General features: G+C 31.3%; 1 protein-coding gene and 1 pseudogene across 4 annotated transcripts; both read right to left on the bottom strand.

Moving 5' to 3' along the window:
* Positions 1 to 2557: 2557 nt before the first annotated feature.
* Positions 2558 to 18092, bottom strand: LOC146951435 (embryo-specific protein ATS3A-like). 3 transcript variants are annotated; one of them, XM_085747414.1, is made up of 3 exons: positions 17871 to 18092; positions 3852 to 3983; positions 2558 to 3128 (listed from the first exon to the last, which is right to left on the bottom strand). In XM_085747414.1, the coding sequence occupies exons 1-3, from the start codon at positions 18003 to 18005 to the stop codon at positions 2889 to 2891; spliced, it is 507 nt and encodes a 168-aa protein (XP_085603540.1). In that variant the 5' UTR covers positions 18006 to 18092; the 3' UTR covers positions 2558 to 2888. The 3 variants fall into 3 exon arrangements, with proteins under 3 accessions (XP_085603540.1, XP_085603539.1, XP_085603541.1); XM_085747413.1 differs by lacking the exon at positions 17871 to 18092 and adding an exon at positions 4508 to 4702; XM_085747415.1 differs by lacking the exon at positions 17871 to 18092 and adding an exon at positions 4332 to 4403.
* Positions 6374 to 8752, bottom strand: LOC146951436 (embryo-specific protein ATS3B-like; annotated as a pseudogene). Its single transcript, XR_015027910.1, has 3 exons — positions 8505 to 8752; positions 7913 to 8038; positions 6374 to 6689 (listed from the first exon to the last, which is right to left on the bottom strand). The product of XR_015027910.1 is annotated as an embryo-specific protein ATS3B-like (transcript).
* Positions 18093 to 18985: the final 893 nt, after the last annotated feature.

Below are 18985 nucleotides of genomic sequence, written 5' to 3'. Positions count from 1 at the left end.
TTTTCCTTTTATATTTTAAAATTAAAACCATAATGGCTCTTTTTTTGTATAATATATAATAATTAAAATAGCTCTAGAAACTAGTCCTTTGGTTTATTAAAAATAAAGCTTAAGTATACCATTGATCTTGCGAATATGACCTTTTTGTTTGGATTTACTCAATCAAAGAATACTAACCAAACAATTGAATTCAAGTGGTTAATAAGTTCAACCAAATGTTAAAAAAATCGAAAAAAATAATACTATTTTTAGTATCTTTCGTTACATAATTAATAACTTGGCAAATAGAATCCATGTTGGCATGTATGAGTTGGACCAAATATATCTTGTGGGTTTTAAGTTAGATATTTGTAAAGTTAATTTTAATTTTATTTTGTTCTCCTCAAAACAATTATTTTTTATTTTATAACAAATTGATATTTTAGTTGTAAAAGTGTACGTCGTTAACCTTTCAAATAAATTGTGTTATTTATTTAAAAAACAAATTATGTTATAAATTTTTTGATGTGTCTATTATTTACACAATGTGATTGAAACAATGTGTTTAACTCTTCTTACATGTACATCCATCAAGCCCTATGTTTACATGACGAATAATATAGGCCGAAGTCTTAATTTGTTGGTAAACTTTCAAAGGATTTACGAGTCTTTGATGAATACACACATGTTTACAAGACATGTATAGATCGATCATAAGGGTTCATTCTTTGTGCATATATATGAGAAATGTTAGCAACACACATTTTAACATGCATTTTTCAACACACTATTTTTTATTGATTAAAATTCACATAGGTCCCACCAAATTTATATGGACCCACATGATTTGGTGGAATCCATGTTAATTTTAACCGATCAAAGAGAGTGTTAAAATGGAGTCAAGATCTTCTTCATTTTGTACCCTCTCCATTTCTTCAATTTGGAGAGATATATGGACCTAATTTTTTTGAAAGAAAGTAAAAAATAATTAATGATGGTGGGACCCATTTAATGGTAGGACCACTACCATTATCTATTTTATGTGTCTATCTCTCTCCAAATTGTGTACTCCATTTATTTTATCAAATAGAGAGGATCCTACCCCGTTAAAATAGGGGGGGGGGGGGGGGTAAAGATCCTCTCCATTCATAATAATAAATGGAAGATGCAATTTGGAAAGAGATAGACACAAAAAATAGGTGGTGGGTCATATCACTAAGTGGGTCCCACGGGGGTAAAGATCCTCTCCATTCATAATAATAAATGGAAGATGCAATTTAGAAAGAGATAGACACAAAAAATAGGTGGTGGGTCATATCACTAAGTGGGTCCCACCATCATTAATTATTATTTACTCTTTGTATGTCTTTAAATCTCTAAATGGAACAAATGGAGAAAGTTATAAATGAAGAGGATCTTAACCCGTTAAAATGTGTGTTACTAGCATTCCTCTTGTGCATATAGGATGAGTTAAACACATAAGTCTTTCCATATTGTGCAATTTATCAAGAGAGTAATGTTAGCAACACACATTTTAACACACACTCTTTTAAATTGGTTAAAATTCAAATGAGTCCCACCAAATCATATGGGTCCCATATAAATTTGGTGGAACTCATTTGAATTTCAACCAATCAAAAAAGTGCTGAAAAGTGTGTATTAAAAAACATCCGTCTCAGGAACTACATGAATCTTATCCTTTAGAACATTATCATCACTTTTTGTTATTAAGAAAAACAGCATCTTTTGAACTTCTAAACAATTTGTTTTAGTTGAGAATAGTGTAACCAGAGCCAATGATTTCTTTGGTAGTTAGGGAGGATTAAAACGTCTTAAAATTGTTGGAACAATATTTTAAAAACAATTAAAAATAATTTTTTAGCCTATGAAAAAAATACTAGGTTGAGTTGTGTATTAGATTGCTCTCATTAAGATGTTTCATGACACTGTCCAAAATTGTGTAAGTAAACTATCAACCATGACCCCCTTATGTTAAAACAACCCAAACACAATTGTATCTGAGCCTTGTTGCACGAATCCGTTCTAATAATACACCCTTAATATGTTACTTAGACAATTTTAGCTTCCGAAGGGACAACCAAATTGACAATATTATCGAAGTGACTTTTTCCAAGGTAGAGAAACAAGGAGGGAGAAGTTGGCTCAATAATGTACCAAGCAAAAAAAGAAAAACATAGAAAACTCGTTGATTGCTAAGTTTTGGTACGAGTAGATGTGAAGGTGAGGAGCTCCTTATATTGATAAGGAGTCAAGATCGGTTACACAATCCATGACTCAAATAATTTGACCGTTAGAAAAACAATAGTGCAATCACACCTCATTAAAAAAAAAATACACCATATAACCCAAGCTTTGTTGTATTATTGACGAGATAAGCTTTGTTGTATCCCTTCATTTAATCAACAATTTTTTCAATTATTCGTTATATTTTCTTTTCTATATTTTTCTCTTATTTATCAATTCTATCAATAATTGCTATAGATATATAAATAGGTTTATTTCTTAGGGTACATTTGATCGGTTAAAAAGTAAGTACTACACAAAACAACACAATACATCATAAAATATAACAGCACATGTCAAACTTTTATAGTATTGAACAGTTATTAGCCGTTAAAGAAAAATACTTATTAGAAGCAACCTTATCTACATATTGTTGCTTCTATATGCTTCTCGACGATTTGATCTTTGACAAAATGCAATATGCATATGTATTAAAGGGTCATGTTAACCGGTGCATGAACAATCATTAAGAAACTTAAAAGTATAAATTATTCGTTGAAAACAATAAATTAAAAGTTGTATATTATATACAACTTTTTCACATTATATTGGTTTCTTTAATCAGTGTCTTAGGAACACCGGCTACCCTATATTAAATATTAGCACTAGCAATTATTGATGCCAGAGGGAACACCCCAAGGAATGAAGTAGTTGAAGTTGAATGTGACAGGAGGGTAGTCACCGTAGTATATTGTGGCAGACTCTGGCATCCAACCATCTTTTCCAACCCTAACAAAGAACATATTGCAGATTTTGCCTATACAATCTCCATGTATCTCAAATGGAATCATTGTGCACTGCTTGAAAGAGGAAACCCCCGTATTAGGAGCCGGACTTGAAAGAATCTGTCATTATGTACACAAGCATGGATATCAAACCAATATTCCATATATAACTCCTTGTGTTGCATATTTATACATGTCTGTATATAAGCTATTTTTATATGGAGAAAACATAGACACAATTCTTTAGGTGCTTTTTGTATGGTTCTTAACTAAAGATACACCTTTTTTGGATATAACAAACTATGAGAAAATTATGGATTTGAGAAAATCATGGTGAATTATGTTAAGAACCATACGTAAAGCACCTAAGGAATTGTACCTAAGTTTTTTCCTTTTTATATTGCTAAAAAAAGAAAGCTATTTTTAAAATTAGTGTCAGTAATAAATTAGCATCAATATGTGTAATAAAAAAAGTAGCATCAATATTGTAAATTTTAGTATCAATATCGTAAATTTTAAAGTAGCATCAATATCGTAAATTTTAAAATTGAGCTAATTATTTGTTCAACAAAAATAAGAGGGATCTAATTAACTCATCTAATTGTATTTCTCTTATGTGTAGTTATATGCTGAGTCATGCTAACTAGTACCTCTGAGACATTAGTTAAGGAAGAAAAAAAAGTTAATTTTGTATTGAAAAAAATAAATTTACACTCTTAAAACTGTTTCTACACAAATTCGAAAATATTTTTATTATATTTATTTTCTTAACTAGTGCCCATGAGAACTTTTGAGCAGTTTCCTAGGGTTAATTATTTTCTTAGAGGTAGTAGAGGAAAGAACCTGATTGCCATCAGCATCTCCAAGTCCAATTATAATATCGACTACATCATTTGAATTTGTTGGAGAACTACAACTTGTCTTTATGTTGATCTTGTAAGTGCAGCTACCTCTAACAAGTTCAGTCTCATTAATCTGAAACATGTATAATACAATACACATAGCCTTTTATTTAAGATACAATATGGAATTATTAGATACTTATGCATATATAATGTGTACACTAGCTAGTGACTATTTTTGAAGAAAAGAGATATTCATGAAAAGTGCTTTTTTGTTGTTGTTGTTGTTGAAAACAAATAAGAAAAACTACTAATGATGAATATGTTATTTTGAATGATTCTTAATAATTTTGAATTATAAGTGTTGAGTATGGCTCATAAGCACATAAGAAGGGCAAAAGATGAGGGAGAGGAACGAGTGAAATGATGCTTGTTGAAACTATATTAATATTAATAGGAAACTATAGCTGCTTGTAATTACAAACATATGCATATTTGGTTGAACTGCATAAAGAAATGATCGTGTTCCTTGTACCATGACTTATCGATTTTTTTTTTTAATTCTTTTGTATTGTTGTTCTAACAAAAGGGTATTCCCTTGTTTGGATTAATATTTCAAAATAAAAATAAATACGAGAATATAAAATATTTATTTACTTGATGTTGGGTATGTTTAAGCATATAATATTGGTTCATTGCCATTGGAGGTTGAGGGTGAGTGACGAATGATGGTGTTGCATATGAGAATGCAGCAATGATATTGAATGTGAGGATTAAGGTAAGATATTTCATGGTTTAATTGGTTATTAGTTACTTGTAACCCTTTTTGTGCATCAAGAGGCGAGAAAAGGGGAAAACCTTGATTGTTTAGATATTCCAAGTTTCATTCGTTATAGGCTTATAGCATTATGCAATTTTTCTTTTTTACTATACACTTTTTAATATTCGATTATAATTTAGCAATATTTGGCATATCAAGAGACCGTTCTTCTTAAAAATAAAATAAAAATTAAGAGACCGTTCTGTAACCAAAAAAGCAGACCTTTTGTTGCCGTTTTAAAAAAATAATAGTTTTTCCTTCAAAAAAAAAATAGTTTTATACATTGGTTTGTTATAATTTTTTTTAAAAAAGTTAAGAATATAAAAGAATGTATCCTGATATGGACTTTTTAAAAATGGATTAAATAATTTTTTTTCAGCAAAAAATGGATTAAATATTGACATATACTCTTTTTTAGTAAAAAATAAATTTAGTTCTTCCGACACTCTTTGTGCTTGAGAGACTAAATTTTGATTATATTTCATTTTAGCTTTTTTTTTATTTAAAAAACATATGATATTTTTTTTAAAGAGTGTTAACACGACATGAAAATTACTTCTCCTCTAAAACTCGTTGTGCTTGAAGTACTAAATTTTGGTTATATATTTCATTTTAACTTCTTAAAAAAAACCAAACATTTAAAATAATAAATTTAAAAAAGGTGCATGTATGTCTTCCGAAACCTATAAAATAAAAACCTTACTGGCTTCATGGAAGAACAAATTAGTCTAATAGGTTCTTGAAAAATGCTTTTTCTACTTCACACAATACTAAGAAACACCATAAAATTACAAGTTTAACCACAAATTCGATCGGTAGTTAACTACCGCCGGTTAAAATTAATCTATCGGCAATTAACTGCCAATGAACTTATATTAATAATTTTGTGGTATTTTATAACAACCTTTATCGTGGGAACATCAACTTTCTAGGTTTTTCTGCTTTACTAAAAGATCACTGACTAATTGCTTATTCACTCCACTCATTTTTATTGTATTTTTTTTGGATTTTTCATAGATTTCTTTGCTGAAAGTAATTATATTCGAGCATGTTAACCACAAAAGTTTTGTTTAGTAAAAATAGTGAATAGATAATAATTTTGGTACAACAAATTTACATAGAATAGTTGATAAGTTAGCTAATATTTTTTTTTTGACTAAAAATAAATTATATTCATTCATTGAAATTGATAGAGTACAACTATACAATGCCAATGTATATGACTATATTCAAGTCTCTGCAATACACATGTCTCCGGATCTGCACTGTATTCAAGTTGATCTGACAATCTGAACCGAACAAATACCCGAACGAAACAAGAAAGACAAACAACACCGCACAAAGACGACAATCAAAACAACGTCGCACTAAAACGACAAAATCACGAAATAAAAAACGAAAAAAATGTGAAAAATCACTTATTTCAATAAAAGGGAAAGAAAAAACGAGTTAGAGGGGTGATTTTGGGTCAAAAATTGACGATAAATCACCCCTTTTTGGTAGATGATGGAGAATAAACTAGGGATTTGGTGACGGCTCACAAGAGAGAGAGAGAGAGAGAGAGAGAGAGAGAGAGAGAGAGAGAGAATAATATTATTAGTAAGTTATTAGCTACTAAATTGTTAGCTAATAACTTATAAATTAACCGATTGAATTTATAGCATTTGATAAAGTTAGCATTGTACTTGCTTGTAGATATGAAATGACATAAAAAATATATGTTTAATAAACATAAATATTTTTTCAATTAAGATAACAATGGTAAAATGTACTACTTGAATCGACTTATTAGAAGCAACCTTATTTGCGACATATTACGCTACTTCTATATATAAAACGTACTATTAGCAATAATTGAAGCCAGAGGGAACACCCTCTGGAATGAAGTAGTTGAAGTTGAATGTGACAGGAGGGTAGTCACCGTAGAATATTGCAGATTTTGCCCTCCATACAACCTGAATTTAATTTAAATGTCTCCGTTGTACACTGCTTGACAGGAGGGGAGTGACTTAGTAGAATCTGCAATAATATACACATCACATGCATGGATATCAAACCAATATTCCATATATATAGTAATAGTTCCATCCAAAGAAAAAAGATTACATACTTATATTTATGTCAGCACATAAATTTAAATAAATACATCTGAATTTTTGTGTGGATGGGTACTTGAAACGATACTTTGTTGGATAAAATGGAAAATAAAAATCAATAGTTAATTTGACCTTTTAATTTTATTATCTGTACGAGCAGAAATACGGTCATGTTGTCTGTCCATCTATCCACATTTTTAATTTGTATTATATCAATTTTAATTTAACCTGTTTATTTAATTTTATAATTGCTCAAGAAAAATTGTTTTGAAAAAATGTTAACTAAACTTTGTTGTTAGTTTTTTCATTCCTTAAAAATTATGATGTAGATTTAAATTTCAATTTGAAAACTAATTAAATTGTTAAGGGTATAAAGACATATTAATAGCAACATAACCATAATTAAAGGATTTAATAAATTTGTTTGAGGTAATTTTGGTATATTAAAAATGGGCTACATTAATAAAATCGTGTATCCTCTTTTTATTAGTCGCTTTTCAATCACCATTTTTTTATTCATACTTTTAAATCAACTCATGTGGAGCATTCATGATTTTTTTTTTTTATGTTTTTTGCGCATAAAAATTCATATATAATTCATACTTTGTTAAAAATTTCTATTGTTTTTGGGGAGAGATCCTTATAATTGCATAAACATTCTTGAAAATTTTCATTCAAAAATATAAAGTATACACATGAAAATTGATTTAAAAATAGGGATCAAAAGTGATGATGAAAAATATTAGAGCGACTAAAAATCGAAGAAATTTTTTAGAGGGATCAAAACGGAAATTTGATATATTTACATGAACCAAAAACATATTTAACCCATAAAAAATTAGCATCAATATCATAAATTTTAAACTGGAGCTAATTATTTATTCAACAAAAATAAGAGTGATCTAAACTCATATTTCTCTTATGTGTAGTAGTTACATGGTTAACAATCATGCTAACTAGTTCTAGAACATTAGTTAAAAAAACAGAAAAAGGTAAATTTTGTATAAAAAAACAAATTTACAGTTTTAAGGTTTTGACTATATATATAAGTCAAGATATTTTTACTATATCTATTTCCGTAATTAGTGTCTCAACTTGTTAACATTTTTCTATGGTTATATTCTTAGAGATAATAGAGAAAAGAACCTGATTTCCATCAGCGTCTCCAAACCAAGTATCGACTGCATCATTTGAATTTGTTGGAGAACTGCAACTTGTCTTTATGTCGATCTTGTAAGTGCAGCTACCTTGGACTAGTTCAATCTCATTAATCTGAAACATGTATATACAATGCATATACTCTTTTATTTAAGATACAATATGGAATAATTAGATACACATTCATGTGTACACTAATGACTATTTTTTTTTTTTTTTGAGAAAAGGGATATTCATGAAAATTGCTTTTTTGTTGTTGTTGTTGAAAACAAATAACAAAAACTACTGAATATGTTATTCTAAATGATTTTTAATAATTTTGAATCTTAAGTGTTGAGTATGGCTCACAAGCACATAAGAGAGGCAAAGGATGAGGGAGTGCAACGAATGGAGTGATACTTGTTGTAATTTGGACGTATGCATATTTGGTCGAACCACGTAAACAAATGATAGTGTTCATTGTATTATGATTTATCGATTTTTTTTTAATTCTTCTGTGTTGATGTTGTAACAAAAGGGTATGGTTAAGCATGTAATATTTCAAAGTAAAAATAAAAATAAGAATATAAAATTTATTTACTTGTTGTTGAGCATGGTTAAGCATATAATATTGGTTCTTTTGAGGTTGAGGGCGAGTGACCAATGAGGGCGTTGCATGTGAGAATGCAGCAATGATGGAGAATGTGAGAATTAAGGTAAAAGATTTCATGGTTTAGTTGGTTATTAGTTACTTGTAACCCTTTTTGTGCTTCAAGAGGAGAGAAAAGAGGAGCACCTGAATTGTTTAGATATTTCAAGTTTCTCTTAGTTATACGGTTATAGCATTATAAAGGCCGGGGGCTATATTTAACAACACGCAAATGCTAACTATACATTTTTTAATATTTGATTTTTTATAGTAAAAGATGTTTATAACATTTCATTAAAAATAAGAGTGTTAATACAATCAGGTACATAAAATAAGTAGTGTGTTTAGTTGATAATGCAGCTACCCCTACTAAAGTATGAGTGAAGTCATTTGTTTGTCTCATATTAAATTCAATCTTAGAGTTTGTAAACTGAGTGGGGGAAAAAAATTCTGCAAGTTGTTATGACTCAACCAAACTCCGTAACATCAACCATGTTCATATGGAAAGCATCTTTAGTTGTTTGAAATCAATCACGAAGTTGAAATTATCAAATTGCATATCATTGATCCATTGAAACACATGAAGCAAACCTAGTGCTTCACCCACATCCATAGTGCACAACGATGTAACACACAATGTTTTTGCCAAAACAAACGCACTCTATTTACCTTGCAGTCATATACATGTAACATATATATTGGTTCCTCCTACAATCCAGGAGTAGTGCGGTCCACTTGCATTTTCAAGGGATTTTCACTACAACCAAGAGACTAAGCTTTTGGGCCCCTCAGAGTCTAATGATCCAGAGTCTGGTCTTCACTTGCTTCTGGGTGGCTTCTTCTCTTATGATCAAAATATTGACTTATGGTTGACATTTCTTCTGATCTTCTACCAAGTCTTCTAGTTTCTCTAGTGCTTCTGGTGCTCTTATACATGTTCAACCCTTGTTAACTTTTGATCTATGGTCCTGCACACTTGAACATATATTTGCATGCATATCTAATTGTTCTTCAATACTTTTTTATCATCAAAACTTTACAGACATTGTTCAAAACCAATTTTGTTCCAACATATTGGATTGGGGTTCAAATTTTCACCCTATAAAAGATCAGAGTTAGTAAGAAAATACTCGAACCTGGTTTCATTCAGGGACATGGAAGTCAAAAATTGTCTCCGCCCAATGCCATGTCTCTATTGCTTTTGTCAAGTAGTCTAATGGATGAAGTTTACACATTTTAAATGTGAAGAACTAGAGAGTCTGGGGTTCGAACCCCAATCCCCACATAATATTTTCCTTACAACTATCAATTGAGTTGTCCTTACATGGCTGTCTACATTAATTTATTTGTAAATGAAGTAAAATTATAAGAGATTTACTTTTCCCACCTTATGCCTTTCCTCGCGCGCCCTATTTTTTTTTCCAATTTTACCCCTTGTTCGGATTTTGTTTTTCGGATTTTATTGTTAGAAATTTGCAGATATATCCGGATTATATAATCCGGAATAGTGTTTTACCAGAACTTTTGCAATTGTAAGGTCTACAATTCGTAAAAGAAAATGAAAATAAACTAAAAAACATAAATAAAAAGACACAAACATAAAAACAATTCATTTTATTAATATATGAACGATACATTACAATAATTTTCAAGCTTTCGAGCTTTTTAAGCTTATTACATAATATCCTAAATCTATTTCTAATCCTATCCTATGACATAAGCTATACCAGTGGCTCCAGCTCTAACTCCAGCCACTGATGAAGAGGAAAGAGGGTAGGAGGAAAGAAGATGGCGGGGAAGAAGAAAATCTGTTGGTGGGGAGACAAAGGGGGCACAGGGGCCTCTAGGGAACAAGAGACCACGATGGTCAACATGACACCCAGACAAACCCACCGCAGATTCAGACTGACCCCTACCCTATTGACCGATCATATGACCCCTGATGGATTTCCAAAGAGGCCTCTTTCTATGAAAGTCCAACGATGGAAACACATCGTTGTAGAAGAGGAGAAGAGAAGAAAGAAGAAGATGTGAAATTTTTTGAGAAAATGAACCATATTTATAGGGGATGGGGGATAAAAAAACGTGTGGGAGGCCATCAATGCCGGTCAAAAAACGTGTTTTTACACTTGACCACCGCCCAAAACGTTTGAAAAACGTTTTCTTTGTGGTGCAGACCACCGGCCAAAACTTCTGGTGCAGTCCGGAAGATATAATCCGGAAATCACATGCACTCCGGATTACGTATTCCGGAAAAAGACGATAATGGGGTGTCCCAAAGTGAAACTTGGGACGTTGTGTATGGTGAGGGTTGGTTCGGATTGTATAATCCGGATTGCTTCAGCATTGGATTCTTCTGTGTGGCCCGCATTGCACCGACAATTTTTCTGGTCCACAGTGCCCAAATACCTCTATAAATAGGGGTCCCTGTTTTCATTACAAGTAAACTACACTAGAAAAAAAAATCATGGAATTCCCTAGCTTTGATCCGAACACCAAGCTAGCGATAGTCTACTACAACGGTGGAACACCACCCCATCTGTTTAGGATTCGCAACGATGTCACCCTCTCCGGGCTCAGCCGGATCTCTTCGCTTCAGCCGGATGAAACTCACAAACGACGACGACCAGAGGAGGGACCAGAGGAGGAAGAAGTTAATTTAAATGATCCATGATAATGTGTTATGTTTTAATTAATCGCGTGTTTTATGTTGTTTTAATTGCGTGTTAGTAATGTGTTGTTGAATTAAGTTGTTGCATTATGTTTTAATTGCGTGTTAGTTATCTGTTGTTGAATTTAATTGCGTGCGACGTTATTATGTTTTAATTTACGACAAAGAATGGATAAAAATAACCAAATATATGCTTTTCGGACTACGTAATCGGAAAAACATAGGGCGTAAGTATATTCCGAAAAACGTAATCCGGAATGACTCAGCATAGGATTCTTTTGTATGGACCACATTGCACTAAGATAGTATGTGGTCCACAACATCCAAGGACCTCTATAAATACATCCTCTCCGGTTTTCACCTTCAATACCATCAAAACACACAAACACACCAAAGCAAACCATGAAATTTTTTGTCATCAAGCTGAGGATCTTTCTCATGCTGTTTTAAATATATAGATCTCTATATAACGGCATGATGAAGATCCTCAGCATGCTGTCAAAAATATATAGATAGCCCTTGATGCCTCCTTGATAGATAGATAACTCAAAAATATCAAGAGGTTCTTATGAACTCGATCATTTCGGCATGCCGATCGTAACATGTCAGTTGACAGGTCGGCAGGATCGAGTTCAAAAGCTCCTCTTCGAACAACTTCCCAAAAGATTCATCATTTATGTTATTATGGTTTTTTTTAACTGTTTATTTGTCTTATGTTGCTTTTATTTATGTTATGTATCTTTGATCTATTTTTTTCCAAGGCATTCGCAATGCAAACGATCCAAATAAAGGGTCTGGTGAAGTTCGGACTATATAATCTGGAAGAACTGCATGCGTTCCGGATTGTATTTTTCGGAAAACCTCAGTAACATTTTGGCCGGTGACGTTTCACCAAAGGTTAGGCCGGTTAGTGGAGTTTGAATGCATTTTTTTACGGTTTTGAATGTGTAACACGTTTTATTTGACTGTAATTAAGACCTATGACTTATATAAGGCTATAAAAAGGCTTGGATCTTCAACATTTTCCTTCATTCTTCTTCACCTCCTTTCTTACATTTTCTTCAATTTTTTTAAGTTTTTTAGGTAGCTTTTAGGAGTGTTTGTGGTGTCATGGTCATTGTTGACCGCTCATACGACCCCTGCAATTGCTTTGCAGCTTATGCGGGGGTCGTATAACGGTCAACAGAGACCCTTGACATCAAAGAAAGACACAAAATATGCATATCGAATTGGTCCGGAGTTTATAATCCGGAAACACTAACAATCTGGTCCGGAAAATGTAATCCGGACTAGGGGTATTTTTGGAATTTTTGCAGGGCGCGCGAGAAGGCCATATGGTGGGAAAAGTAACTCTCAAATTATAATAACTAAGTTAAATAATCCATGAATTACAAGTTAAAATGGATTCATTGCTCATCTGTTCAATTGTCTTTTTTTTTTTGTTACAGTTCAATTGTCTATTTCCGTTTGGTTCTTTTTTTAAATATTACTAGTAGCTTAAATATATCTTAACACAGTAATAAAAAATATATGGTTAAACACAGAATATGAAAATTGAAAAATAATTAATTTAAAAAACCTTATTGGCTTCATGGAAGAACAAATTGGTATGGCAGGAATGCAATTAACGAATTATATTCTTCTGCTTTACTCAAAGATCACCGATTATTTGTGTATTCGGCCCATTAATTTTTAGTTTAGTTTTTGGATTTCTCAAAGATTTTTTTCTAAAAGTAATTATATTCTAGGCGTGTCAATTTGGTAAAATTAGTCGATAATAGATAAGTTTGGTTACAGTGAATGAACTTATAGATGATAGTTGATAAGTTAGCTAATAACTTGATAGCTTATAATTTATAAGTTAACTGATTGAACTTATAGAAATTGCTAATGTTTGGGTTAAATTTGCTTATAAATATAAAAATGAAATGACATAAAAAATATATGTTTAATCAATATTTAATTTTTTTGTAACTTCTAGAGTGAGTGATCAATTAAGTACATCATCGATGAACCATATAAAATATATTCTTAGATCAAATCAACGCTCTAGATTTGTGGAAACTAAAAAGGAGATCATCTATACATATGTTCACATCTATACACACAATACCTCCCGTTTCTATCCCCATCTATGTAAGCGCTCTCTCCAATGACACGCTTCAACGATGATATCTCACTAGTTCCATATTTTACACTATGGTTTAGTTATTCAAATTTAATGTTAAATCGATTATATTAAGATACATTAATGGGTACAAAAGGGAAGAACACATATCCCATAGGGAATTAAATTTTTTATACTTAGAAATTGAAAGAATTCGTGTCAAATCTCAATGTTAGTGTTCAAACCTTCAACTAAAACACAAGCAAATTTTCAATTTGCTACTAAAATTAAAATAGATAACTAATCTGAGGAACGAAGGAAAAAAAGCAATAATTAGAAAGTGAATGAGTGAAACTATGAATGGTGGTAGTGGTATTGTGTAGTAGAAACTTGAACTTGTTTGCCTTTGTCAACCAGAATAGGAGTATGTGGCGAGGGCGAGGGAGATGAAGTTGATCGTAGATATGAAGATAAAGAGGGACGTGCAAACATGTATATTTTTATTTCCCACAAATCCATAATGTTAATAAAATCTAATGGTATATTTTTCATGGTTTTCAATGAGGGACTTAATTGATCCTATCCTTAGACTTGACAATTAAGATAAGAAGGGTAAAATTAAAAGAAAAAATTGGTAAGTTATAGGCTTTTTTTTTGGGGAAGTTATAAGTTACTCGAACTAACTTATAAAAAATGTTTGATTTTTAAGAAAATAAGGTGTAGATGAGTTTGCAACACCCTAAATAGATTCACTTAAAAAGAGAAAATTACAAAAGTTGGGGGACGTAAAGCCTAACCACCAAAAGCAAAAAAACAAGAACAAAACATCCCAACAGGGTTCAAAAGCACATATCTCAATCCAAAACAAATCAGTATACATCGCACACAATATGGCGCACCTGGGTACATGCACAAAACCAAATTGCAAAAAATGAGGTGCATAATTGACGAGCATCAGACCAACCCTTCAAAGCGGGGAGTGCATTCGACCGCCAACACGGTAACGAACAAATCCACGCATAGTAACTATTTACTACGATGAACAACATCTAGTTAACAACCATTTCTGGCACACATTCCAGAATCGGAGTGGAAGATAACTTGAAGGTTTATAGATATGGAACTTCAGAAGATCTAGAACATAACATAATCAAAATTCTCATTCTACAAATCGTTCTTCTTAAATCTCAAATTTCATCTCTCACTAACCTAATTAGTAGTAAAATAGTATCAGGGGTTGTCCGAATCAAATATGAAGCATGCTCTAATATTAAAAATGGGCCATAATAAAAAAATGGGTTAATTATGTTTTTGGTCCCTACAAAATTGCGACCTTGTAAGTTTAGTCCTTACTTAATTTTAATAGCATTTTTAACCCCTACAAAAAATTTTTGCACTCAATATTAGTCCTTACTCAATCCAAATTTGTTTAATTTATGCTTAAACTCTTAAGTTTTTCAACAATTTTTTACAGGCGTGTTAAGAACGTTATTAAAAGGTCTTCCGAAAAAAATATCATAAAAATTTGATTTCTACGTCCATATTTTTGTTACTTATATCTTAAACTTTTGTCGTTTTAAAAAATTCATATTTAATTTATTTCATGTTAAAAAATTATAGATTTTAGTAAATGAACCTTTCATAGTGTTCTAAACTTGTATAAAAAGAATCGTTAAAAAATTTAAGAGTTTAAGGATAATTAAACAAAATTTATTTTAGCAGGGACTAAAATTATATGTAAATTTTTTTTTGTAGGGATTAAAAATGCTATTAAAATTAAGTAAGGACTAAACTTACAAGGTCGCAATTTTGTAGGGACCAAAAACATAATTAACCCTAAAAAAATTAAGGGTAATTTGAACAATTACAAGTTAACATTAAGAGATAATGTAGATGAATGTTCAATAAACCTTTCAAATTGCTCACATTGTATGAAAAAGTTGATCAAGAGTTACGACCCAATCGTAGTTTAAAAAAAAAAATTGATCAAGAGTACAACCTGATCGGTTGAGGGGAATACAAACAACCCAAGAAGCCTATTGAACAACAATCAAATATTTGAGATCCCCATAAATTTAAGGCTCAACTCCATAAAAATAATTGCACGTGTAAATGGCCGAAACTGCACGTAGAATATTCTTTTTCACTTATATTTGAGTCAAACATATGTATGCACTTTTTTTCTCTTAAAATTGAGTCCGACTAATACTATTTTCATAAAAGAAAAATTGCTTAGTGGATGAGTCAATGACAGAGCTACTATAAAGCAATTGACTATAGCTCTTAATTAATTAAGAACAAGAATATTCCTAGTCAAAGACATGTGAATTGTACTCAAAGCTCTCAAAATCTAGTTTCTCTCATTTATCGTTGTCCATGTTGAAAATATTTCCTCTCAATATCTTGTGTAACTCTAACTATATCACCACATCTTGACTTGTATTTTTCACAAGTTAAAATTGCATTCTTCCATTAAATTTCTCTATGCCAAACTTCACTACACTTTCGTTAAAAAAGAAAAAAAGTTTCACCACACTTGAGAAATTTGACGTTGCCGCTGTAAACAAGCTGTAATTTGTTTGTGTATTAGATTAGATAAGTTCCCAAGAAAGGGAGGTCAGTCACAAGAAACCACTTAAACATCGAGTCTTTCCTAGCCAAAACCTTTTCCAAACAACACTCTCACAATATAACTCTTTTCTAACTAATGTATGGTCCGACCAAAAGTTTTTTGTTTAACAAATATTATTAGTTGCATTTTTTTTGTTGTTGATGAAATTGCAGTATAGCACGATGCGAGAAGATCAGAGATCCTATAGTCATATTAAAAATAAGTGGACAGATGGAGTACCCATATGGAAGAATGGTGGTATTTATGAACTATCTTATCCCCTCCAATAAATTGTTCATTTTCATTGGTTGGTGGATAAATTACCCACCATTTTTCAAAGGTAATTTAGAAAAAAAAAACCTTAAAAATATTATAGTTCTATGCAATTAACCAAAATTAGTGTACATATGTGTAGTGTAATGTTAATCTCATAAAAAATAAGATATTAATTTAACTTGATCACTCATCTTTTATAAAGAAATATGTTTATTTCTTAGTTTCTTACTTATCAAAACAGTTATTAGCTGGTAAAAACAAACAGCAATTAGAAGCAACCTTATTTGAGCCAACCTAGCTAGCCCTAATACGTATTATGCTGCTTCTATATGCTTATTGACGATTTAACCTTTGACCAAGTATAATAAGCATATTATTATTATTTTTTGCGGTGGCCGGAGTTTGAACCCCGGATAAGCATATTATTATTATTTTTTGCGGTGGCCGGAGTTTGAACCCCGGACATTGCATATATTATGTATTGTCCATACCAACTGAGCTAAGTTCCCGAGGACATAATAAGCATATTAATTAACACTAGTAATAGTGTTTGCAATAATTCACGCCAGAGGGAACACCTAAGGCTTTGTTTGCGAGTTTGGAGGGGAAGGGAGGGGAAGGCTTGGGAAAAAAGGAATGAGCAAGTGGAAAAAATAGAGAAAAATGAGAGGGGAGGGCTTTGGGGGGTTAACTTTTCTTCATAATACAAAACTCTCCTCATTTGGGGGAAATAAAAAATTGTATTGGAGGAGGGTTTTGGGGGTTTTGGAGGGTTAATATCAATTCTTCAAATTTAATCTATGTTGTTATGATATTTTTAAAATTAAAAATATAGTAATCATATGCATTAATTTATCTTTCTCTAAAAAACTACTATTTTAATTTTTTTTGAAAGATTTCTCTATTTTCCCTCATATTTTGCACCCCTCAAAGCCTTTCCTTCCCTTCCCCTCCAAACTCCCAAACAAAGCCTAAAGAAATATGAACGGTAGTATACGGTGGCAGTCTCTGGCATCCAACCATCTCTCTGGCATCCAACCATCTGTTCCAAGTTCCAACCCTAACGAAGTGCATATTGCAGATTTATGTTGATCTTGTAAGTGCAGCTACCTCTAACAAGTTCAGTCTCATTAATCTGAAACATGCATAATACAATACACATAGCCTTTTATTTAAGATACAATATGGAATTATTAGATACTTATGCATATATAATGTGTACACTAGCTAGTGACTATTTTTGAAGAAAAGAGATATTCATGAAAAGTGCTTTTTTGTTGTTGTTGTTGTTGAAAACAAATTAGAAAAACTAATAATGATGAATATGTTATTTTGAATGATTCTTAATAATTTTGAATTATAAGTGTTGAGTATGGCTCATAAGCGCATAAGAAGGGCATAAGATGAGGGAGAGGAACGAGTGAAATGATGTTTGTTGAAACTATATTAATAATATGAAACTATAGCTGCTTTGTAATTATAAACATATGCATATTTGGTTGAACTGCATAAAGAAATGATCGTGTTCCTTGTACCATGACTAATTGATTTTGTTTTAATTCTTCTGTATTGTTGTTCTAACAAAAGGGTATTCCCTTGTTTGGATTAATATTTCAAAATAAAAATAAATACGAGAATGTAAAATTTGTTTACTTGATGTTGGGTATGTTTAAGCATAGAATATTGGTTCATTGCCATTGGAGGTTGAGGGTGAGTGACGAATGATGGTGTTGCATATGAGAATGCAGCAATGATATTGAATGTGAGGATTAAGGTAAGAGATTTCATGGTTTAATTGGTTATTAGTTATGTGTAACCCTTTTTGTGCTTCAAGAGGTGAGAAAAGAGGAAAACCTTAATTATTTAGATATTCCAAAGTTTCTATTCGTTATAGGCTTATAGCATTATAAATGTCAGGGGCAATATTTTTTTACAATATATTTTTAATATTCGATTATAATTTAGCGAAGAATATTTGGCTTATCATATTAAGAGACAGTTCTGTAAACAAAAAAAAAATTAACAGACTGTTTGTTACCGTTTAAAAAAAAAAGGTTTTACATTGGTTTGTTATAATTTTTCGAAAAAAGTTAAGAATATAAAAGAATGTATCCGATATGGGCTTTTTAAGCAACTTGAATTGACTTATAAAAAATATTATAAACTAGTAGAATAATCTAACTAAAAAAAATAATCGGGATAAAAAAGATAAATGACTTACCTTTCCTTGCAATTAAGTTAAAAGACTACATAAGAATGAGATTGAGTGACTTTATCGAATGAAATATGGGGTAATTTTAGTATATTTTAGAGTGTTTAATTTACGAGAAAGAGAAAGATGAAAGAGAAATGATAGTTAAGATGAGACACTAATATAGAAAAAGAGAGAGAGAAAGTCACTGTGAATAGGGGTTAATGTATTAGATAAGTCCAAGTGGACCTCTATCTTCTTTATTTGGTATTGATGCCATGGTTCATAGATTAAGGGTTAATCATGAAACGATTTATGTCCAAACTGTGAATAAAAAATTGTCTATGTGTTGTTCTTTGTTAAGATATAGTGATAATTAGCAGAGTAAAATTATGTTAGTAGTTTAGAAGATTAGTTACTTGGTTAATTAGTTGGTCAGTCCCAAATTATAAGCCCCACAAATAGAGCCATTGCATTTATTTTCAGGACTTTTTTCAATATGATTCCTATTAAGAATTTTCTCTAATTTCCAAACTCTCAAGCTTCCGAAGTCAGTTTGCTTCAGGGATTCTGATAA

This window comes from Medicago sativa, chromosome 2 (genome assembly GCF_051527215.1).
Source record: "Medicago sativa cultivar Bolivia chromosome 2, Bolivia_mono, whole genome shotgun sequence".
Classification (NCBI taxonomy): Eukaryota; Viridiplantae; Streptophyta; class Magnoliopsida; order Fabales; family Fabaceae; genus Medicago; species Medicago sativa.
Note: the sequence above shows the minus strand (reverse complement) of the source record. Positions and strands in the feature narration are given on the sequence as shown.